At 40.0% G+C, this 25102-nt stretch overlaps 2 protein-coding genes across 9 annotated transcripts; one reads left to right on the top strand and one right to left on the bottom strand.

Annotated features, from left to right (window-relative positions):
- Positions 1-1959: 1959 nt before the first annotated feature.
- Positions 1960-6380, top strand: szrd1 (SUZ RNA binding domain containing 1). Its single transcript, XM_063879163.1, has 4 exons — positions 1960-2152; positions 3431-3480; positions 3924-4193; positions 4400-6380. The coding sequence occupies exons 1-4, from the start codon at positions 2108-2110 to the stop codon at positions 4509-4511; spliced, it is 477 nt and encodes a 158-aa protein (XP_063735233.1). The 5' UTR covers positions 1960-2107; the 3' UTR covers positions 4512-6380.
- atp13a2 (ATPase cation transporting 13A2) lies at positions 6120-24849 on the bottom strand. Of its 8 annotated transcripts, XM_063879119.1 has the most exons (30): positions 19317-19925; positions 19164-19209; positions 18704-18780; positions 17566-17733; positions 16939-16997; positions 16769-16835; positions 16606-16685; positions 16363-16440; positions 16032-16101; positions 15773-15907; positions 15612-15678; positions 14568-14699; positions 13881-14042; positions 13565-13675; positions 13364-13410; positions 13085-13273; positions 12799-13005; positions 12337-12444; positions 11924-12077; positions 11697-11808; positions 11458-11582; positions 10327-10496; positions 10094-10186; positions 9872-9951; positions 9033-9185; positions 8826-8922; positions 8038-8261; positions 7726-7877; positions 7431-7603; positions 6120-7035 (listed from the first exon to the last, which is right to left on the bottom strand). In XM_063879119.1, the coding sequence occupies exons 3-30, from the start codon at positions 18704-18706 to the stop codon at positions 6868-6870; spliced, it is 3384 nt and encodes a 1127-aa protein (XP_063735189.1). In that variant the 5' UTR covers positions 18707-18780; positions 19164-19209; positions 19317-19925; the 3' UTR covers positions 6120-6867. The 8 variants fall into 8 exon arrangements, 7 of the variants coding, with proteins under 7 accessions (XP_063735189.1, XP_063735171.1, XP_063735202.1 ...); XM_063879101.1 differs by lacking the exons at positions 19164-19209; positions 19317-19925 and adding an exon at positions 24685-24849; XM_063879132.1 differs by lacking the exons at positions 19164-19209; positions 19317-19925 and adding an exon at positions 20509-20795.
- Positions 24850-25102: the final 253 nt, after the last annotated feature.

The following is a 25102-nucleotide window of genomic DNA, read 5'->3' as shown; positions in this document are numbered from 1 at the left end:
GATACTGTTTTTAAGAACTCTGTAGTTTAATTGAGCAGCTATAACCACTGTGGGTGACTCAAAAAAAAGCACTACAAACAAAACCCTTTATTTAAATAAAATGTAGTGCTTTACAACTAATAATGTTACAACAAAAAATAACTAAACTATTGATTGGAAATTGTTTAAATGGATTGGCTCTCAAATGCAAACTAACTTCTGGATTTCAAAACAAATACCATCTCATTTAGCAGAATGTGTTATCTTTGCACACCCCTTCTTGCAGACCTGGACTGGAGGTTGATCTTTAAAGACGATTTTTGTGTTTTTTTTACGATTCACCCATGTATTCCGTCACTGAGCAATACATGTGACTACATGTTCAGAGCAGAAAATGTCTGGTGCATTCTTGAAACCTAAACCTGAGGTTTCAATTTCAAGTCAAGTTTAAGAGTATGTTTTGCTTGTGGCCTTCACCATGGTCTTCATACATGCTACAAAAAAATTCAAGAACCTTTAATAAAAGCTGGGTTAATAATGTTTCATTTACATAGACACATAGAGTCCATGAGGTTATAATTCTGTAATCCATATAAGTGCTGTATTTAGACAGGAGTCTAGACCTAGGATATCAAAATATGCATTCACAACTTTTGAATTCGATTTAAAAAGGGGCCCTTTTATGCTTTTGGGCATTTTCGATTTCCACTAGAGTTTTATATAAGCTTTAATGAATGGTCAAAAAGGCTAAAATGCCAAAGTTCCCTCCAGAGGGAGATTCTCTCCCACACCCTGCCTGAAAAGCCTAGATTTTTTCACTCCCTTGACCTAGTGACATCACAAAGTAACACTCACGCATCTATTGGCTAGCGCCCCAACACATTATATATGATAGGCTTAGGGGTGGGACATTTCTAAGCAGTTGACCAATCACAACAGAGCCAGCAAGCTAACTAATCAGAGCAGACAGTGCTGCTCTCTTTGGAAACACTTACAATTTCTTACAACAACAAATAAAAAGTGTGGCTCCCTCACACTTGTTAAGCCCCTAGCTTAAGATTAACAAGATAGTTAGTTACGTTCAATGAGCATTAGAAAGGAATTGTATAATATTATTATGGAAAGGATACATACGTACTTGAAAAACAGTGAACTTGCTTTAACAGCTGAAAAAGAAGACATACATCAAGTGAATGTCTATGGAATCTTTACAGGTCAGCAGGCTGTTTTAATTTGTGACCTATTTTGTTTTAGTGTGATCCTTTACAGTGCAATAGGCTGGCCATGTAAACATTTACATTAAGGCACCACAAATACTAATAAGACAATGTGGCACATACAAAGCTGACATGCATTATCAGTTGTCAACAAGTAATTTTTATCAAGTAACCTTCCAAATCATGCTAACAACTTCCTATAAGTGTTTAAAAAGCCTCTCTTATCTGAGAACACAATTTGATAATGAGTGTAAGCAAATATAATTCCAGTCACAATAAAACAGTCTTTATAGTCTTACTGGCTCAATCAGTCAATGTACAAAGTCCAATAAGTAGAACAAAAGGCATGCTGTTGTTCATTTAGCAAAGTTCTTATTATTATACACAAACCACCGACGTGTTTATAAATATTTGTATGTTACGGAAGGAATGTATGTTAACATAATCAACTTTTTTAAATTATCTTTTTAGCGCTGATAAGAACAACTCGACCAAAAAAAATATAAAACTCTCTTCTTGGAAATAGTTTTAAAAAGGACATTTACATTCACTAAATCTTAAAGGAAGTTTTGTATTGAGTTGGATGTGAGGTTTGGCAGGACATTACCGCACAGGACAGCGTATTTCCCCCCATATAATATAATGTTATTCTAATATTTTTTAAATTAAATGAACCTTTAGGCAAGTTCATGGTTGCCAATATCGAAATGAAATAATTGCATAAAATGAAAATGCAATTGCATGTTATGTGGAAATGTATGTGGAAATGGGGTTAGCCCACTCCTGCATGTGTAGAGGGGTATCATGCGCAGGGGAAACCCGTCAGTGTGATGTCAAAGCGGGCTGGTGGAGAGGCGGATCTGAGGAGCGCAGGACGGCCAGCTCCACAGCGTGTCTGAACAAAATGAAACATGGATGAGGTCGCCGAAAGTTGGGAGGAAGCTGCTGATAGTGGGGTAAACAATGAAAGGCTTAACATACCTTCACCGAAATGCGAGAATCCCTTTGGTTGCTTCTTTATATTTACAGAGTTGCTTTTAAAAGTTCTCATAACGTGTTTTATGTGAACGACTCCCACGGGCCAACAATGTGGCTAATGCTAGCGTTAGCTTTAAGAAACTTGGCGAGCTAACGTCAAGTAGCTAGCGAGCGAGGCAGGCTTAACATGGACTTAGCCAACTAACTAGACAAGTGACGTTCGCTATTAAAAACAATTTCATATGAAATATCTTAATATAATAGATCATTGGCTAACGGTGACCAGCTAACAAATATAGTTACATGAAGCGCCACGAAACTAGTTTATGTTGAAGTGCCTAGGTTGACGTCGGCTAATGCTAAGCTAGCTATTTATTGTATGGCTAACATGAGAAATGTAACAGAAATGTGTTGATTGAGTATTGGATTACTCATTGGAAAATGAACACATCTAGCACAAGATCCTTCCGTGATACACTATTGTCTCATATTTAATGTGGCATACAATATATATTACTAATAATAAGTCTTAAACTGATTTTCTCCGTGACGAGTAACCGTTCTGTGGACAACGACAAGCAGCGTTGAGAATCAGTTAGGTTGGTCGAAACGTAACTGTCAAAGTGAGAATAACTGATTTTCGGAAGGCCGGTTGACTAACAGATTATTATAACGTGTACAAAAACATGAATTTAACACACTATCAGTAACATACTTAAACGTGTTATGGACTAACTAGTTTGCTGGTTTCCTGTAGTTAACAAGGCCACGTTGTTGTGGGATAATAATTTCAGCCATGTTGTTAAGTATTGGCCCAGGACATGGTAGTTTGTTGCCAAACCGACAGGTTGGTAACATGTCGCTAAAATTAGCTTTCGTCTAGTTTGGCAGACTGTCGATGGCTCGTGACGTCAAGAACGTGTCTCTGAGAAAAAGCCAGCAGCATGTCAAATTAAGTTAAACAGCTTTCAAACCCCATCGTTATGTGGGTTTTCTTTCTGTGTAAAATGCACCCAATCAAAACCTAAATTCATATTTTTCTTATTGGCAACACCAGGCAGCTAGTGTCAGCTAGTTCACTTTCTGTTATGACTTGGCAGCAGTGCTTCTCATGTATAAATAACTTGTAACGTAATCTTGCTTTCCATCCACTCTTTGACTTGCTCACTACCTGCCTCAGTTTTCATTTCTACCCTAAAATTAGTTGGACCATGTTGTTTGTTTTCATGAATGTTTGTACTGTTTTGTCCCCACAGGAAATGGAAAAACGGTTAGAAGAGAAACTCCGGATCAGCCAGAAAGAAAAGTAAGGGCTTATAAGAAACATGGCTCCAATATGTGACTTTTAAAAAGAATTGCTTCGATTTTAAAATCAAAACTGTGTAGTTTCTCTGTTCACACCCTAACATAACTTAAGAAATTTTACTTTTTATCAAGAGCCAATCTCCAGCTCACCATACAGGTGATCTACCATGAATCAACATATTTCCAGGGAACATTAATATCCACATGATTATTTCATCATTTGGTTGGCTATCTACACGAGAACTATTGCAGAGTGAATCCAAACCATTAAGACGTTTTTATAATAACAGAGTAAAATGCAATCAGTAATTAAAACGTATAACTTTAAGGCTTTTGTTCATGCATGTATCGCTAAGCTATTATCAGCTGGCCCTGCCTTTCTTTCTTCATGTCTACTTCCTGTGTCTCATATCATAAATGTGGGTGTCCTGTGTCTACTTCCAGGGAGACCACTAATAACTCTATGCGATCTCCGCTGAAGACAACCATGGTGATACAGGACGACTCCCTCCCAGCAGCCCCCCCACCTCAGATACGCATTTTGAAGCGTCCTACGAGTAACGGCTCGTTGGGATCGGCCTCAAATCAGAACCGGCCTACACCACAGGTCAAGTCTCTGGCTCAGCGAGAGGCAGAGTACGCCGAGGCCAGGAAGAGAATACTGGGCAGCGCCTGCCCAGAGGAGACGCCTCAGGACAAACCAAACACTGACAAGTAAAAATAATCCGCAAACATTTTAACAGTTACTTTATGCTGAAGATCTGATTGCTTTACTGTTTTGTTAGCTAAGTATCCGATTATTTTAGAGTCCGTCCATCCACTTTGTTTGGATTGAATCAGTTTTGTACCACATCTGTCCAGCAGCTGGCACTTGTGGAATGCTGCTGCCACTTATTCATTGTTTCCTCTTTCTCTGCCAGGGCAGGGCGCAATAACTCTACGCTGCCTTCAGAGGACACCCGATCAAACAATCACACTGTCCGGCAGCCAGCCAGCCCAGACGGCACACAAGGGTTCCGACAGCACCGATAAGTTGGCCCTGCCGCCACCCAACAGCTGAAGGGAGAGAGATCAGGAGCCACCAGAGCAAAGACAGCGCTATATTCTTCAAACTGCCTCTCTTCAGTTCCATTATATCGGATAGGCTGCAAGGAACCACAGGAGGAAGTGGAGTGGAAATGTGCTCTCTTCTCCCCTCACTCGAGTCTGTTTGACACTGTGATTATGGACTTATTCTGGACTCACTGTGATGATCCCTTTTAAGAGACCCCCCTCGCCTCCATCTCTACTCCTTCAGCGGCTCAATTTCAGGACGCCCACAAGGCAGAAGCAAAGACTTTAAACAAAGGGCAGAGAGAGAGCAGCAGAGGTGACGGGCCATAGCAAAATGAGATGAGCTGGTATTCGGGCAGCAGCTTTTCCCCAGTAATAATACCAGTCATCACATCACACGTTTTTACAAACATGTTTTTAATTTTTATCTTTTTGTTTTGCTTGTCTTTATCTATACTAGGGATGCTTTGATATCTACAAACATACACCATTAAAACCTGGGAATTAAAACAGTCAATATTTGAGATTCACTTTATTATAATCCTGCAGTATTTATATAATAGGAAACAGTCAAATGTTTTCACCATTGATGGTGAAATAGTCTTGAATTTTGATTTGTCTTTTAAACAGAGACCCCCAGAGGCTGCAGCTTGTTGTCAGATGTCCCGCAGACAGTAAACTCACCACTGAAGCTGAGTACTTCACTGGTACCTGAGCCGTTAACATTATCAGTGCACCCCTAATATATGAAATGCCATTTGTTTTTAAACACTGAGGGTAAGGGTCATGTGTCGGGTTGTATTTCTGACCGGTTCTGTTAACGGTTTGTCTTTTTGTTTTTTTTAATTTAGCTTTTCAGCTGTCTTCCCCTCGACTGTCACACCATTATTTCTATTTAAAAGCAAAAACAAAAAAAAAGAAGACATGGAAAGGAGATTGGGGGTTTTAGTCTGTTTCTAAGTAGCTTTTCTGCCTTTTTTGTACGAGATGGTAGCAATGTCAGTATTTTAATCAAAAAGAACCAAAATCCCATAAAAAAAAATCCACCTGTAAATGTATATCAGTTTTTTCAGATGTCATTGTTCTAAGGAAGCGCTGATAGCAAGTACAGGAAAGGTCGGATGGGGGAATGAATTTACTGCTGTATAACTCAAGCCTCTGTCATATCTCCACCTTGTCAGCAGCGGCGCTCGTCTTGTTCTTCGCTGACGCACAGTATGCAGGAACTCAGGTGCAAGTGAACGAGACTGAATGAATGAAATGAACTAAGATTGTATTTTTCCAGCGGGTCCGACGGCTCAAACAGCGAAATGGCCGTACTAAAGCTCGGGTTGTCAGAATAATGTGCTCTACAGTGAAATGAAACGATGTCCATGTCCCAAGATGAATGAATGGCAGTTAGTTTGTTTTTGTCTGAAATGGTAAAATCACCACGTGCGAGTGAACAGTAACTGATGGTCCTCTGTTTAAATGGAGACACAGCTGTATGAGCCGGAGAGGAGAGACATCCTGTATGAGCAGGACCATTGTGCCCTATAGATGTTCTTTATTTGTTCAAACAGAGAAGAGATCTCAATAAAAGCCATATTCAGTGGTGCACATCATAAATACAAAGTTTATTTTAATGGTTGAATTCAGCTTGTGCCTCCTGTATCACACCTTTACTTCCTGGTGGTTGATTTTCATTGCTGTAGTTCACCTGAAGATATCCGAGGGAGAATTCACGATACTGGTTAGAGATTTTAGTTCAGGAAGTAAAGCAGCAGAACAGGAGACCGATGGGTTTAGCTGAGTGAGAACACAAACTGCCTGTAAATAATGATTTAATAAAATGATTTGCAAAAAATACTTTTATTTTGTCTGGCATGTTCATTGCTTCATATTTAATTTGCAGGGAGTTGCTTTAGTCCAAGGGCTCATATGTGCATTTGAACTCAATAGGAACATTAACAGTGACCACAGTCAGTGTTTTGGATAATCTGAAGTAACAAAGTATTGTTAGGTGTTGCTGTTGGAAATTTTAAATGTGTATTTTCAAAGCATTGAGCGCTATGAATATAATTCCATTTAACTCTTCTGTATTGAAGAGGAGGTAATACATCTCAAAACCTTAAGGCCCACAACCTTTTTTTCTGCATTTGGCTGACCTTTAATTAGCTAAAAACATGCAAACCCACCAGGGCAATATGGATCTTTAACCCCAGGGCCACAATATTAAAACCATACTGAAAAAATAATTATGTTTGATAAATAAAAATGTTTTAATAACAGAGTTTGTATTGTTAAACAAGATGCACTTTTTGGCTTTGGTGACTGGTTGAAGGTAATGCGGATGTCAGCTAAAGTCAATGACTGTGTTATCTGTGGGGGACAGAGATTGATTGAGGGGCGGCCATGATGGGGATTCAGACAGAAGCAGCTTCAGGCGTTTGTACTGTTTCTTGGACTCATGCGTCCCCCGCAGCGACTGGAGACAGTTCAGGATTCCTAGGTCTATCAGCACCTGGGGAGAAAACAGCAACACAACAGTTAACAAAAGCTTTTAGGAATATACCACGCTTAGAGAGACAATTTGGAGTATTTATCATTTATAATTAAAGCGGCCCTGTAATGCTAATTTTCAGGTTTTATAATTATATTTTGAGCCTCTACTGTGACATGTTTACAAGCTTTGATGTTCAAAAGTCTCTTTATTTTTCTCATACTGCCTGTGCTGCAGCACCTCTTTTCACCCTCTGTCTGTAACCAGAGCCCAGTCTGCTCTGATTGGATTGATGTTGTGATTGGTTAACAGCTAAGAGATGTCCCGCCCCTTATGCTTTCACATACAATGTGTTGGAGCGCTAGTCCAATAGAATGGTCCTATAAGTAATGTGAAAGTGTAATTTGTTCACTCACCTCCACAAAAAAACAAATGAGGAAGTTGAGTGCAGCCACGGCGACGAGCAGCATTTTAAAATTCATGTCAAGGAAGTCGTATAGTTGAAGTATTCCACACACGAAAGCTCCGGGATACAACACCAACCAGGTCATCAGGGTGAACAGTACCAACAGTAGACAGAGGAAAATCCCTGGAAAGATAGGATTAAAAAACATGTTGAGGTCAATTTTCCTACGTCATATACTATTTATTAAATATAATATTTATTAATGGGACTGTATTAATCATCTGATGACATGAGCGCCGACTCACTATTGCAGTAGATAGGCTTCTTGTGAGGGTAGCCCTTGGTGACCACCACAGCCATGAGGATGTACTGGAAACCTGACAAGGCAAACACACTGGTGTTCTCCATGTTGGGAAGATTTCCTGCTCCGGTCACTGTTGAATTGAGTGGAACGTACCTAAAAAAAAGGGGAGGGGTGAAGTTTTATCTTGTATCTACACTGTATGTTTAGAGAGGATAGATATATGGGATGGTGTTTGTAGTGGCTTTAGAAACAAATACAATATTTAAGGATATTTTGAATAGCATCTATTAGCCTTTGGTGTCTTGTTACTGACCAGTCCTGTGTGGTGGTGATGAAGAGTGCAGCCAGCTGGCCCAGAATGATCATGCAGGTGTGGATGAAGAGGCTGCCTAGGATAGGCAGGGTCAGCAGACTGGCTGAGGGTCTGCAGGCCTGCAGCTCCGTAGACGGGTCCCCGTTCCCCATAAAGATGGCCAGGGCAGTCACCACAAACATGTCAAAGAACAGGAACTGCCAGTCGGAAAGGTTGGTCTTCTCCTGGACACACATCAAGAAGCTACATGTTTCATTGAAACAATACGGCTACTGAGTGTTTCAGTGTTCGTCAGACTGTGTGCTACAGACATCAGGGCTTTGCTGTCGGCATTTAGAGTTATAGCATGGCTTGTTGGCTGATAGAGGTGTAAACAGACGGTTCAAATCAAACTGTTACCCTCACAATTACACTCACAATATAATTTCAAAACAGATAAAAATGATGTTAACATTAGCAGGAATATGACTTTTTTCCATTTCTAACAAATATTCAATAATGGAAAAAGAATGTAAATATGTTTCATGTTAGCTAGCCAGAGTTGAATATGTCTGATTAAGCGAATATGATATTGTGCATGTGGTAGGCTGTTACTACCATCACAGAATGGCTTTAGAAAAAAGGGGTATTCAAAAATAAAAGGCCCACAATGAAACAAAATGAATTTAAATCTATTATAATCACCGTCCATCTTTCTGAACATAGAAGTTGCCTGGACAGAACTGAAAATTAAAGGCAGCAAAAGTACGCCCTCTTTGAAAGTGGGGGTGTGATCGGGTGCTACTCACTGTGTAGAGTATGAGGACGGTGCAGAACTGGACGAGGCTGTACAGAGCCATGTATCTGAACAGACTGAAGGAGGTGACGAGAGAACATCGGCCCTCTCTGCACAGACAGGGAGAAAAAGATTGTAATATTTCTTCCTCAGCAGACAGTACCCCAGACGCCATCAACGTCTAGCCTTTATTTCTAACCCCCTGCCTCCCAGTCCTCACCTGATGAGCTGCGGCACACAGCTGATGTTCGAGGTCTTGGAAGTAAAAGGTGACGCCACTGAAGCCTCAGCTTCCGACAGGGAAACCCCAACGTCAGCAGCTCTCAGGGCCCCGCAGTCATTGGCCCCGTCCCCACACATGCCTACCCGGTGGCTGTATTAACGGAAGTGGGTTTTATTTACTTCATCTGTAATTAAACATTTATCATGCAACTATTGAAACCCTTAACTTGTGGTGCAGCATTTTAAGTGGATGATGCACTGATACACTTTGGGGCCAGTACTTTATAGGCTTCATGCTCTGATGACGGTCAGATATTTAGACTTTTTCCATCTTAAAAGGGGCCCTATTGTGGTTTTAGGGGGTTTCCCTTTCCAGTAGTGCGCTACATAGGTTTTTGTGCATGTAAATAGTCTGCAAAGGAACCAAATCTCACAGTTTTTTGATTAACAACAGTGCTCTAGTGTACAGCAGTTCCTCTAATGGCCACTAGATGTCAGTTTTAAAAAAACTATACAGCAACAGCTGGGAAATCATTCCACCATTCTCCAGAATTGTATATTTTTTTAGGTTGCTTTTGGTTGCATTTGTGAACAGACATTATGAAACTAAAATACCATAACATACCAGCTTAACTTGACTTAAAATAGGGATGTCATGCCTTGTATTTATCAATATTTATTTTCTATATCACGAGTTAGTAAGGGCTGAAGGTCAATGAGGGTTTGATTTCCCTTAATACCCAAATCGCTGTTTCTCTCTGTATTTCCCCTCTCTTTGATTTATTTTCTGTTCTTTTTGTGTGTTTGCCAGCCTTCCGCTTTTGTGTCTGTACTCACTTGATTTTCTGCAGCTCTTTCACCAGCTGGGTTTTCTGGTCGGGAGCCATGCGTGCAAAAACTGTGGCACGCAGCAAAACCTGCAGTGACAGCATGTTGACACAATGGATCATATCTTTATTCGACCATTATCATCATCTTTGTTGTTCAAAAGGAAGATGCTGCTTGAAATACATTGGGATTGTCAGAATGTTATAGCTGGGATAACAAAGCATACATTACCTTTGGCAAATACTCTGGGAAGTGATCACAGAGGGCAGCAAAGGACTTGCCATTAATAGCAAAGTGATAGCTAAAACCACTCTGGTATAGGCCCTAAAAGGGGAGAAAAGAAAAGCATCAGCAGCAGCAGCCAAAGATTCTCCTCCCATGATTCTGTACTTCATGATTGACAGAGCCTTGATTCTCCTCTTCCCAGATTAGACAACTAGACCAGCAGTGTGCTTGTGTCTCACCTGATTGATGATCTCTGCCGAGCTTTGGGCCCCTCCGTCCTCCAGGCTGAACTTCAGGGTGGGCATGGACTGGGCAGTGTGGGGGGTTGCATTCACGAATATCACCTTATGGTCAAATCCTACCATCCCACAGCTTTTTGCTACATTGACAGCTGTTAAAAGGTTGTCCCCTGTGTGGAGGACACAACATTATGACATTGATAGCATTGAAGCTGATGTCTGCAACTTAATGCTTTTAAGAGGCCCATTTATGCTTTTCTGTGCATGTAAATGGTCTGCTAAGGCTAAAATCTGTGATAGGCTACAGGTCAGGACCTCTCTAAGTGCTTGACAAATCACAACAGTGCTGGTCAGCTAACCAATCAGGGCAGACTAGGCTCTGGTTTCAGACAGAGGGTGAAAAGAGGTTCTGCAGCACAGGCAGTATGAGAGAAATAAAGAGCTTTTTGAACATTAAAGCATGGAGACATCTCACAGTAGAGGCAAAAAACACAAATATTAACCTGAAAATGAGCAGAAAAGGGCCCCTTGAATAATAATGTTCTTGTTTCAGCTATTTTTGTATTTTCTCTGTGTCAATAACCTTGTTAGTTTGTATCATATGTATTCCAGCTCATTGTTTTTAGTTATTCGACTCCGACAGGGCATTTTAGTCTTTTAATCGTCAAAGAAAATCACAATATTTTGCATTATAGTAAACAAAAAACGTCAATTTAACTTAATCAGATCACAATGAACATTTCAGTAACTGTAGTCCAGATGAAATCTCACCTAAGAGAGATTTTGGTAAAGTCTCAGAGTGACAGAGATCGTTTAGTGACGGCAATGTGTTCTGGTCTCCTCATCATAGTCTTAGTAAAAAAGGTTGTTGATCAACAGATTTAGTCATAGTTTTCACTAACACTGCTTAATAATAGAAAAGAGGGAAGGCAGATGTTCCATCCACTAGGGTTCTCTGTCTGCGTCTACTGGTTGATGGCTCTCTTTTAATTGCAGGTGATCCAGGTCGTCAGCCTGATGAGCCGCACCTGGTTGGATAAACAGCCTGACACCATCCCACACTGGACTGACTCCTTAGATTCACATTTGTTAAGATTTGTAATATTATAAATAAATATATGTATATCTCACCAGTGACCATGACGCTTGGGATCTGTGCCAGCGCCAGCATGTTAATAACCGTGGCACTTTCTGGCTTAACCAGATTCTTCATCATCAGCAGGCCGAGGAACTGCATGTCTTTCTCGACCTCTGCTCTGTGGGAGGACACGGCTGCGCTTCAGTAAGACTGGATTTAAAACTTCAGGAGTAGGAAATGAGAGTGTAGAATTCTGTGCCAAGGTGAAGCTCAAACCGCACTTGGTTCTCACCTTTCAATCTTGCTGAAGTCAGTGTTCACGTCTACTGGTTTATAGGCCAGGGCAAGAACCCTGAGGCCTTCAGTGGAGAAGCTGCGCAGCTTGTTGGAGAATTGCGCCGGCACTGAAAACATAATGCATCCCGTTTGGTAATGTATAAGAGGTAGACAAGTGAGACCCAATGCAGAATTTCAGTTCTTCATATACATTATTATACCTTAGATAACAAGTTACTTTACCAGTTTCTGCTCGACAAAGGCTAGCCACCATCTCTGGGGATCCTTTGATGAAAGCGAGAGCAGAGTGTCCGCCGCTGTCCACCGTCACCACGCTCATCCTCTGCAGGGCAGAGGAGAAGGGAAACCTCTGCACGATGGCCACCGCTTTACCGGACTTACAAGAAAATAAAAGAGCAGCATAGCAGTTAGGCATCCGTGGAAACTCCAACAGTAAAAAAAGCACATCACACTCCAAAGCTCAGTACTTAACTGCTGATCTATCTATCTATCTATCTATCTATCTATCTATCTATCTATCTATCTATCTATCTATCTAACACTGCCTGTACAACAGTTCCACAGTGTTTCACAGGGGACAGGACGATAGTAACAATTAAGCCCCTCTGATGATTCTTTACAAGAGGGTCACTCACTGTTGCTTGAGCTTGGAGCTGTTGTGGAGGTCTCAAAACAGCCAAAACTCTGTGGCCCCCAAACTCTGCATCCAGTGGATTCCTGTCTCCCTCCGGCTCCTGAAGGGTCTGGAAATATGAAATACTATGTTAACATGCCGATTTAAATTAACATGTAATAACAGAAGTTCAGAGAGAAATTAAATGTTATGAGTTTGTTTTAATGACAATAGTTGTGATACCTGTTAACAATTGAAAGTAACAATGGACGAAATAAAAGTCATGTTTTACTATTTTGTGTAAATAAACGGTTAATATTGGCACGTATTTACAGATTCCTTAGAGTCCTACTGTTAGTTCATGAACACAGAAGTTAGAAGAAGTTATTTTTGGCCTTAGTTAGATTTGCACTCTTTTAGCGGCTTTTTAGTTTCAATTAGCTTCCTATTACCTTTTAAAGTACATTTGAAACAAGAGACATACCCAACCAGTAGACTCAATCATCTTCAGCTCCAGGGGGTCTCCGAGTGGCTCTCCCCTCAGGAGTGTCACAGTGTGACAGCATGCCAGGCCCGAGAGCATGAGCCCCGGCGGCAGGAGTCTAGGTTCTGGGACCAGCTCTGAGAAACCAGCAGCTCCTCCCTCTATCACTCCCCACACATCCAGACCCTCCTCCGTAAGAGTTCCTGTCTGGAGATACAAACGTACTCGGATGAAAGGCGACTTTATCAGGTCAAGCAGCCGTGACTGTGAATGGACTCCCCCTTACCTTGTCAAAGCAGAAGAGGGAGACCTTGCCGCAAATGTTGATGCGGGGTGGGCTGATGCAGAAGATGCCCTGTTTCTTCAGTCTGTTCTGGGCGTAAATTGTGCCGGTGGTGATGGCAGCAGGCAGAGCAGGAGGCACTGCGATGGTCACAACATCCAGGCACCTAATGAGCAGCTCCATCAAGGTCGACTGAACACATCCACACACACACACAAGTCAGCGACATCACTTTCTACTGTTGGCATGCCAAAAGAAGACAGGAGAGTGGCTTGCACTTACATTTGTTTTGAAGAGGACCACAAAGCTGTATATGGTGCCTAGAAGAGCTGAAGCAACATACAAACAGTTTGTTATTAATTATTAAACTACTGTTGAACCACAGGTCAAAAAGGCCCTAAAAAACATCATCTGAGTAGCACAGCTATAGATGAAGATAACATGGTGTTCCTTAAAATCTGTTATCTTGGTTAAAGCCCTTACCAAAAACACCCAGGATGAGCAGGAACTTGGTGGATTCTTGGTAGAAGCGGAAGTCTATTGGCTGAGGAAACATAATGGAGCTGACCAGGTAACCTTTGGCTGTGAAAAACCCTGAGGATGACATAGAAACAGGAGAACTGGCTTGACTTGGAGAGCAGGCATGACCTTTATAAAACTGCCCTGTGGACTTTCATGGGTCAAAAGGTTCTGCATTTAATTCCTCATATGTCCCAGATAAACAAAAAAAGAGACCTTATTATAGAAAAGCTGCTCTATAGCAAGACTAGATGTCAATGTACTCAGAGTCTCTACTCACCGGTGCTTGTGACCACGGCAACAGCACCGCCGCCCCCAGGCCCCCCACCTTTGGCTTGAATGAGCTGCGTACCACTGAAGAGGGTGTGCCTGCGCTCAGTTTCTGTGCTGAACCTGCCCTCACCTGCTGGCAGCGGGGTTTTCAGGACTGGGACACTTTCGCCTAGAAGGGTGACAACAGGTGAATACAGTGACTCCTCAAAACTCCTCCTGCAGTGTTATAAAGCTGTCTGTGTTTTTATTGAAGTAAAAAAGGGGAGGTTGAGTCCTTTTTTTTCCTAGGCTGAAATGATACTGATTTAGTCTCACTTCAGTTTAGCTGACAGCTCTGAAACCAGGCTTTTTTCGTCACAATTACCGACTTTTCTTCCGTTTTTTGATATTTTGAGTGGTTTGCCAAATCAGATTATTAATTACGAATATCAAACGTCTGTATGTCTGAAGTACCTCATTTACATTCTTTACTCAGGGGGCAAGAAATCAAAGCCTTTACCCCTCACATACCACAAGGTTATATTCTCTTCATTCCTTTGATGAATCAGCACCAGTGTTCATTCATCTTGAAAATCCCTTTGATGGACGGTTTGTGAATCATAACATGTGACATGAACCAAGCTTTAAAGAGCTTTTTTAAAAATTACTTAACCCCACATAAAATGCTGAATTGTATTGAAGTTTTGATGATCACCTGTAAGCATGCTCTCGTTGACCAGACACTCCCCAGCCAGCAGGGCAGCATCACAGGGCAGCAGCAGGCCTTCCTGAGGGATGATGAGACAGTCGCCAGGGACCAGCTCCTCTGAGCTTACACACACCTCCTCTGAGAAAACACACAACTAGGAATCAATACTGTGCCTGTTGTTGCCAGTTGGATTGTAGGACTTCAGCAGAGTTTACAAGTAAACACACATATTGAATGTACTCCCTTCTTTAAATACTTGCAAAATGATTAAAATCTGAGTCTTGCATCATTTACATCCATGTTTACTAACACACAGTCTTCTTCTTCTCTGTGCTTTTTTGTTAAAAAGTGTGGACCAGCTTACAGAAACATTGTTACAGAGAGCTTTAAATAGTCCCAAAGTTCACAGGGTTTCTTTAAAGCCAAGTCCAATGTTTGCTGTACTTTAATGTGCAACTCTTATGAGTTTTTTACTCACTTAAAAAAAGAGGCAAGATAAAAAGGGCCACTGCAGTGCCGCTAAATATGTAGAGATATATAATATGATAACCCTTCAGTTGATTGTCTGAACTTGAGACAGACTTAGACTACTTTTGATATTCCGTGTTGGGGAACTGAAACACAGGTGGTTCAAGAGATGCACCTATTTAAGTAGAACACATGACAACTATTACTTTCTACCATCTAAAACTAAACCCGTGGACAGTCGATGGCTATGAATTAAAAACGTTAACCTCTTACCCAACCCCTGAATTATAAGGAAACCAAGGTGATGCAAAGGGTTTTGTTCATGTTGAGGCACTGTTCTCTCTGCTTCCGTCTTGTTCCTTTTTGAATGTTACACATTTGAAGCGCTTTTTCTCGTTTTTTTTATATATACATATATTTCTGCCTTTATTCCTCCTTTATATGAAGCACATAACTGCAAGACTCGTGTTAGGGCCTATAAACAAGACCGTTAACACAAATAAATTAACAAATCCATATAGATAATTTCCTGAAACTACAATGAATTCACAGAACAAGAAGAATGATTTCGCAGAAACTCACCTCCTGAGCTTCTCCTTACAGTCACAGTTGTGACTAAACGGGCCATGTTGTGAAGAGTGATGCTTTGCTGTGGAGTTATATACAATTTAATTATTAACATCCACACGCAAACACGTTACACACAAATTACAATCAGACTAACTATCCAACGTCAGGCTCACCTTGCGGATCTCACAAAGTGAGATAACGATGGAGAAAATGGAGATAACAAATATACACGTGGCGTAATAATAATAGTGATCGGTTATCCATAGTATGATGCTGAAAACTTGGAACACATAGAATGGGTTGAGGACCTAAAGGAGAAGATAAATAGAGACAGAATGAATGGGAAAGGTTCAATTTGATACTTCACCTGGATTTTCAGTAAAATAGTATTAATGAAAAATAAAAAAGTCTGAGGAAACAGAAAAGTCTTACCTCCTCAAACAGCAGTTTCAGGTAGGGCTTCACAGGCACATCGATAAGGTTGGGCCCATACATGCGTCCCCTGAAAGGATTCATACAGATAATTACTCAGCACCGTCCTCTGAGATTAATTTATTTTCACATTCATTCATTCACTTGAGGTAACTTGGGGATTTTAGCCTTTGTAGACCATTTACATGAACAAAAACCGAAATAACACACTACAGGAAGGGGAAAACCCCAAAAAAGAATAATAGGCCTCTTTAGGGAATTGAGTTAAAAATATTATGGTGAATGATTTTCTCCATATGGCTCAGCCTTAGATTCAAGAATCCTTTCCTACCTTGAGCTCTGCTCCAGGGGACTCAGGCCCGTTTGGAAGCCATACAGGTCTTTGCAGGTCCAGTCCTCATTGAGGACACTGAGGACGAAAGACAGAAAGTTGAATGGTTATTTAAGAAGGAAATATTTCATTATCTGGCTATTTATTGGAAACGTATCTGTGAATGAGCAGAAAGAAGCACTGGGTAATGTCAGTTTACATCCAGTACTCAGTGCTATGATCCCGCTTCCCCTGTTTCAGTACCTGACAAGACAAAAAGCTCTTCTACTGTCCAGCCAGATGTTGCGCAGTCCTTCGAGCAGGTAGTAGCGCAGCAGCGTTTTCTGTCATACAATCATGGTTACTTTTTGTCTGGAAAACAGATTACTCAGCACATTATTCTGCCCAATGTTCCCTGCTCCCTTACCTCCTCCTTTTGCAGCTGAACTGTATCTCTCGATTCATTTTCCTCAAGCCCAGCAAACGATTCCAAACTGAAATGGACAAACCAGGTAATTAGAGCCTACATAGTTTTCCTTAGGCCTTTACAACCGTTTTCTAAGATCTGGGCATAATGTTGGGATACGTGTTGCTTACCTGCCTTCCTCCATCTCTTCTGTTAGCACCTGTACCACATGCTGCCGGCCAAAGGTATCCTGAGGGAAGAAACGACACAAATTATTTTGTGATTGCTGGAAAAAAGGCTTTGACCTGAGTACAACACAGAAAACTGCCATAAAAACTGTCCTCTTTTCCATCTTACACTAACATTCACACAAAGTGATCAACATGTCATGAAACAGAGGCAACAAATTGAATAAAGTATGGAATCAAGTTGTGATTATGCTTACTTTAACTGCACTTGGTTTAAGAGCTTGATATTTGCAGATATGGCATCTATGCACACAGTTACTGTATATGTTAATCCATCTTTCAACCCAGCGCATTCAACAGATTGCAAACAGCCTCTGGAATAAATACTTATTTGAAATGTGTGAAACAAGACTTTTAAAAACCTGTTAGTTAAACTGTGTTTTTTTTTTAATTTATAAATTGCTAGCCTTGAACAATTTTGGGAAATTCACCTTTCAGTGCAGGTTTCATTAAAGAACATTAAAGGATAATGTGACAAAGTGAAACAGGTCAAAAGCAATTATTCCAAGAACAATTCCAGTTGTTTAAGATGGGTTTTAAATAAAAGTAGGAATAGATGTATTTTCTCACTTTGATGATCAGAATATCTGCCAAAGCCAGGGGGCAGGTGCAGCAGCGGGCGAGGACAGCAAGTCTCGGGCGCCAGTGAAATACAATCAGGAGGAAACCCAAGGACAGCAAGGCGGCCACACGACACAACCACACCCGCCAGCGCACCCACTTATAGCCCTGCATATCCTGTTGGAGCAGAGGAGTCAGACAGTCCATTCAGATTCAAACAAAGGTTAATTTCCATTTCCATTTATCTTTTGAGCACTATCAAAAGCCAGCTTGTGATAGCGGCTTTCAACACAGACACCCGAGCATAACATTACAGAAACTATTGTAAAGCATTGATTTCTCCTTATCTGCTTGTATAGCAAGTAATACATACGTATACTTTAGATACAGCTCTATATCTAGAGGTGACTTTGCAAGACTACACAGCACATCAAACAAGTGAAGCAAACCTAACCCTATCCTTGGCAGTCTGTTAACAAACACTGCAAATCGTATATTTGTTCCTTCTGTGTGCTTGATGGTATACGATGGTAAATTTAATCTAAATGCGTTTTCTCTCATGTACATTTTTTACACATACTTATTTCCTTTTACTTGTTTCTACTCCACTATATTGCAAAGGATTATATTGTACTTTTAAAGCTACTACATCTATTTGATATATTTAGTTACTTCTGAAAATCAAATAGTACAAAACATATCCAAGAAATAAATAACGATGAATAATGATGGATCAATATGACTTCAATAATCCCTAGATAAAATTCACAAGATATTCAACAGCATGTAATAATAAAATAAGCCACACTTATCAGCTGCAACTTTACATAAATATTTAAAATGATAATCGGTTATGATCCCTGACCCTTACGTGGGGATCAGAATTAAATGAAAACTACCTTATTGTTAAGTAGCTAAAATAGGCTCTTACTCTAATAGCCACCAAAGTTATTTGCTACTCCTGCAGAACCACTACTCTAGATACTTTAAATTCCCTTTGCTGACTCTGACTGCAGGACTTTTACTTGTAACAGAGTATTTATGTAAAAGCTCTGAGTACTTCCTCCAACACTGCTTTCTCGTGTTCAAACGTATTTGCTACACGTTTTATGTTTAGCAGAAGAAATAAACCAGATAAAGTTCTTACCATGTGCAAGTCAGGACAGACCAGGGGGTCTCGTGGACAGGGTGAAGGGAGTGCGCTGTGCGTCTCCACCACACTACCTACAGAACAGCAGCAGTGTTTAAATGGCCTTTACATCACAACACACACCCTCAGTCAATACTCCCAAAACACACACTGCAGTCCTTGTTTTACACGGCAATAACCTTTCACAGGCTTGTTTGAATCTTTATTTTTGAACGATTGTTTATATACAATGTGGTCTTATGTAGGTGGGCTAAGGCTCTGTGCCAACTTATCAGACACCCTTACAAAAGTACAACACAACTTTTATATTCCGGGTCAGTGTGGTTAAAAAAACGTTTCAAACCAGCAAATCCCTCTACAAACAACCCCAAATTGATTATATGATTACAAAATGAACACACACTCTAGGAAAATAAGGGAGATATGATATGGGAGGCTACCGTACAAATGAACACACCTGTGTTAGACGGAAAAACTGGGCTCGGCTAGAACAAATTTAATGTCTGCGGAGGAGAGTAAAATACCTCATAAAGCATTAAACTTTTACCATACATTCATTATAAAGTCCACATATATTGCAGTTTAAAATAACCGAGGAGATAACACATACCTTAAAGTGGTATGTTGTATTTGTTTGAGTAGAGAATCGCTTCCGCTTACGAGGATTTGAAAAAATGTCCAAAAACAACGCCTGTCCTATTAAAATCACTTTTTGAAAATATAAACCTAGCTTACCGCAACATTTGCTAACGTCAAGTCGTTAGCTTAAGTCCAGAACAAATATTTCCTCCAAATGATAAAGATAAAGAGTGAGTGTAGTGTGCTAATTCAACTGCCTCGGCTGTTGTCCTACTACCTGCGGGCGTGCAGTGTCTCGAACGTCTGACACCTGAGAGCTCAAACTGTAACACTGCTCCACCGTGTTTTGAAAGATTCTCACACAATCACTCCCACAGCCGCTTCTGATCACAAAAAAATACGAGAACCATCACTTGACAACAATGGTCGAATGTAACTAAGTACATTAGAAGATTGGTAATGCTGCTTCGTTTATAAATGCTCCAAAGCTATGGAACAAAATACAGACATCAGGGAAGTCTGCTCGATAGAAGTCCTTTAAAAAAGAAGAAGCTCAAAACATATTTGTAGAATTTAGCCTTTTTAGGAACCTGACTCCTGCTCTCTGCTGCACCTTCTCAATGCATTCCGTTGCACCTTCTCAATGCATTCCGTTGCATTTCAACCTGTCACCTGATTTTGTGTTGTACTTGCACTACCCTCCTTTTAATGCACCATTTTCGTCGTACCTTTAATCTAAATGTACTTTTTACGTATATTCTATTACACTTTGAAATGCAATTATTGAATGAAAGGTGCTATACAAATAAAGCGTATTATTATTATTACATTTACTCAAGTACTGTACATTTATGTACTTGTACTTTACTTGAGTATTTTCACATTAAGCTACTTTATACTTTTACTAACATTTTAGGCAAATGTTTTACTTTTTACTCAACTATATTTATTTTTATAAATTTCGTTACTAGCTACTTTGCATATTTAGATTATTAATACAAAATAAAAATCTGCTAATATCATATACTATTATAGGTTAAGCTACACAGTAGTATATAAAGTCAATAAATATACCCCACTCATACCAAGTGCAATATTAAAATGATGAACACATACATTCAATATTTGGCATACTTTTGGTACTTAAAGTATATTTTGTTACCAACTTTTTTCTTTTACTTAATTTAGAATGTTGGACGTATTTTAAAATTGTAGTACAGTACCTGTTTACTGAAACATATTCCAATTATAGTTATATAATGGACATGGACATAAAGTGCAGACTTTCAGCTTTCATTTGAGGGTATCCACATTCAGATTGGATGAAGGGTTTAGGAGTTTCAGCTGCTTAACAAGTGCCTCCCTCTTTTAAAAGGGACCAAAAGTAATTGGACAATTGAGTCAAAGGATATTTCATGGGCAGGTGTGGGCAATTCCTTCGTTATATCATTATCAATTAAGCAGATAAAAGGCCTGGAGTTGATTTGAGGTGTGGTGCTCGCATGCAGGTGAAACAAGCCATCCTTAAGCTGCGAAAACAGAAAAAAACCCATCAGAGAAATTGCTACAATATTAGGAGTGGCAAAATCTACAGTTTGATACATCCTGGGAAAGAAAGAAAGCACTGGTGAACTCAGCAACGCAACAAGACCTGGAGGTCCACGGAAGACAACAGTGGGGGATGATCGCAGAATCATTTCCATGGTGAAGAGAAACCCCTTAACAACAGCCAACCAAGTGAACAACACTCTCCAGGAGGTAGGCGTATCAATGTCCAAGTCTACCATAAAGAGGAGACTGCATGAAAGTAAATACAGAGGCTTCACTGCACAGTGCAAGCCACTCATAAGCCTCAAGAATAGAAAGGCTGGATTGGACTTTGCTAAAAAACATCTAAAAAAAGCCAGCACAGTTCTGGAAGAACATTCTTTGGACAGATGAAACGAAGGTCAACCTCTACCAGAATGATGACAACAAAAATGTATGGAGAAGGCGTGGTACAGCTCATGATCCAAAGCATACCACATCATCTGTAAAACACGGCAGAGGCAGTGTGATGGCTTGGCAATGCATGGCTGCCAGTGGCACTGGGTCACTAGTGTTTATTGATGATGTGACACCGGACAGAAGCAGCCGGATGAATTCTGAGGTGTTCAGAGACATACTGTCTGCTCAAATCCAGCCGACTTGATTGGGCGGTGTTTCATAATACAGATGGACAATGACCCAAAACATACAGCCAAAGCAACCCAGGAGTTTATTAAAGCAAACAAGTGGAATATTCTTGAATGGTCAAGTCAGTCACCTGATCTCAACCCAATTGAGCATGCATTTCACTTGTTAAAGACTAAACTTCAGACAGAAAGGCCCACAAACAAACAGCAACTGAAAACCGCTGCAGTAAAGGCCTGACAGAGCATTAAAAAGGAGGAAACCCAGCGTCTGGTGATGTCCATGAGTTCAAGACTTCAGGCAGTCATTGCCAGCAAAGGGTTTTCAACCAAGTATTAGAAATGAACATTTTATTTTCAGTTATTTAATTTGTCCAATTACTTTTGAACCCCTGAAATGAAGGGATTGTGTTTAAAAAATGCTTTAGTTCCTCACATTGTTATGCAATCTTTTTGTTCAACCCACTGAATTAAAGCTGAAAGTCTGCACTTCAACTGCATCTGAATTGTTTCATTTAAAATTCATTGTGGTAATGTACAGAACCAAAATTAGAAATACTTTGTCTCTGTCCAAATATGTATGGATCTAACTGTATGTGTTGTCAATTTGATGGCACCAACAACCTGACAAGGAGGGCAGACACATGAACATTGTTGTATAGTAATAAACTATCAAAAACGCTGACATTTTTTATTGTTTTACCCTCCTTTCATATGAACAATGTGTCTGAATCCGAATAAAGTTAATTGCCAATTAAGTAACAGCTAATAAATACAATACAACTATTGTGAGAAGAATAATAATAAAACACATATGTACAAAATGGCAGTTGCAGAGTGCAGGTTGTGCAAAATGTATAATAGGGGTGAGTGCAAAAGTAACATCAAAGCCACCACACATTAAAATAACTTCAAACAATTAGTTGAACATCAAGTCATCATTAAGGTCATAGTTTTATCATAGTGAGAAACACAAGAACACTTATATATTATTTGTGTTTACTTGCTGTTCTTGCACATTGTTGACATTCATCTCCATACTTGTCATAGGTCTAATACAGTGTAATAATGTCAAAGCTTATCGAGCCGAATGTAATTTGATGCAGGTTATTTTGTCAAATCACAAGCTTGCTTTGTTCCAACTAGGCCACTCTCTACCAAAAGTTGCAGAAAAAGGATCAGGCAGCCAGAAAGTCCATTATCTTCACATTGATTTGGATTGGAAGCCAGTTTTAAGTAACATTCACATACCTCAGCTAAGTAGACAGTACAGACAAGAATTCCAGGCATCCAAAATCATCAATATCTGTTTTTGAATGACTGTTGTCCTAGGCAGCACGCTACAACTGTTAAAAAAAAGGGACTTACACAAGGAATATGTTCCAAGAAAAGATAGCCTACAAATACAGCTATCCTGAAGCCAAAAACCCAGATCTGTCAGTAGGGCTCTCCTTGTGACGCTTGTGATTGAGCACATTACAAAAAACATAAATGAAAACACACAGCGGTGCTTAAGTATAAATCGTAGCAGAATTAATAATAGTAGTTGTTTGCGGTAGTAGTGCTTGTATTAGTACCTTGGTTAATAGGGCAGTAGAGGTGTCTGTGCCTTATACAGACGGGGACAATGTTGCTAGTGGGGCTGCCCGTTCGCTTCATGATTAGTCCACTATTTTGGTGGTTCGGTTTTAGTTGACTAATGTATTTTGTCCATTACTAATATAAGAACCGTGAACGCAGCAGTAGCAGCAGTAGTATTATCCAGGCAGAGTTTAGGAAAATGCTTTTGGTTGTTTGGGAGAGGGACGAGGCAAATCATGTGTAAATGTATCATTGGTGCTTGAGTTGACTGCCTGAACTAGCTCGCAGGCTTTGCCCAATTAGAGTTAACGGACTAAATATTTATTTAGTTGGGAAGAGTCCTAGAGTCTTATAATTCTCATTCCTCACTACTGTATTGAGAGATCCTCAAATGACAATGTGCAATTGAGAGCAAAATAACTGCTTGGCTCCAGGCCACAGGAGGTATGAAGGGAGGACATTTTTATTCTTAATCTACTTGAAAAGGCCCTTTAAACTTCCCTTTATGGTTGTTCTGACTTGAACTAAACAATAATAGGACAGTTTTGTTCAAATGCAGTGGTGTAATGTACATTTACTCAAGTACTATACTAAAGTATATTTTGACAGACTTGTACTGAGTGTTTCAATGTTTTGCTACTTTGTACTTCTAACCCACTACACTAATTTAGTACCTTTAGTTACTTTGCACAGTTGGATTAATAATGTGAAATATAACCAGCACTTAAATAAAGCTTCAGTTACATCTGGAGTAAATTCACAAGCTACCCTGCAGCATACAAAGTCACTAAAACTAGCTGCACCTTTACCAGCTTTGAAGAACACTTTAATGATCAATAATTATAATCAAAACATATAATATACATTATTCTGAAATGGGCCAATCTGCAGAATGAATACTTTTACTTTCGGTGCTTTAAGTATATTTTTGGTGCTAATACTTCTACTTTCACTTCAGTAACATTTTGATGGCAAGACTTTTACTTGTAACAGAGTATCCCAACTCTCTGGTACTTCTACTTTTACTTAAGTTCAAGATCGGAGTACTTCTTCCACCTCTGCTAAAATGTAGTGCTTATGCTGTCACAGGAGTTAAAGCACAGGTGAAATTGATAACAAATCTTTATTGTTGTTATTGTAAATATTCTTCTCTCTTTTTGCACTATCTTATTTATCTTATTTGCACCATGTATGTTGAGTTGTTGGAGGAGCATGGGACATAAGATTTTCATTGCCAACATATACGTTGTATATGCTGTGCATATGATCAATAAAATCTTGAAACCTTGAAATCTACACTGGCACAGTTCTAGCTTTTTGACATTGAGCCAGCATGCACACCGGGACCTCATATTTGTGATTAATATACCAGTGCTTTTCCTACTGTGAAGTTCAAGTAGCTGTCATTGTTAGAGGGTACATTGCTAGTGGACATTGTTTTACTGAGCAAAAGTAGCATAAGACAAATGAATATGAGTTTGAAGCAGATTATTGTGCAAGTCGCTGCTACCTTGTTATAACCCGCCGGTCAACATTTATCAGCTCATAACAGACACATTCACATCACCACCGTTATTGGCTCAATGTTACCTTTAGCTTAGCAAACATCTGTTTAGCTACAGTCTGCTCTCGCATTCAAACACTTACCACGCCTTTCCATCCTCTGGTCACGATGGCAGCTTCCACATGACCTTCTCCCACACTAACCACAGCGGAATAACCGTCTGTCTCCTGGCCGGGCAGAAAAGCTGCTTCTTTCAAAACATTTTTGCTATCTCAGCTAAAGACTGATACCATCTACGGGAAGTCGCGTGGCTCAAAATAGTCACAAGCGTCTCGTGTCTTTCTGCGGTCTATGCAGCCCCTACTTGTTTTGCGGTAGGTCAATTGTATCAGACGTTAGCCTACTTTTGACCCGTAATGATTACTGAATTGTGATATAGCAGATTATGTAATATATCCCCTTGTAAAATATAGAAATCAGCGAGATTGACGTTGACAAACCAACATCTGAATGGTTTTGCCAGTTATAGCCTTAACCTATGCAAATTCCTATTGAACTGTA

This window comes from Eleginops maclovinus, chromosome 1, assembly GCF_036324505.1.
Source record: "Eleginops maclovinus isolate JMC-PN-2008 ecotype Puerto Natales chromosome 1, JC_Emac_rtc_rv5, whole genome shotgun sequence".
Taxonomy (NCBI): domain Eukaryota; kingdom Metazoa; phylum Chordata; class Actinopteri; order Perciformes; family Eleginopidae; genus Eleginops; species Eleginops maclovinus.
Note: the sequence above shows the minus strand (reverse complement) of the source record. Positions and strands in the feature narration are given on the sequence as shown.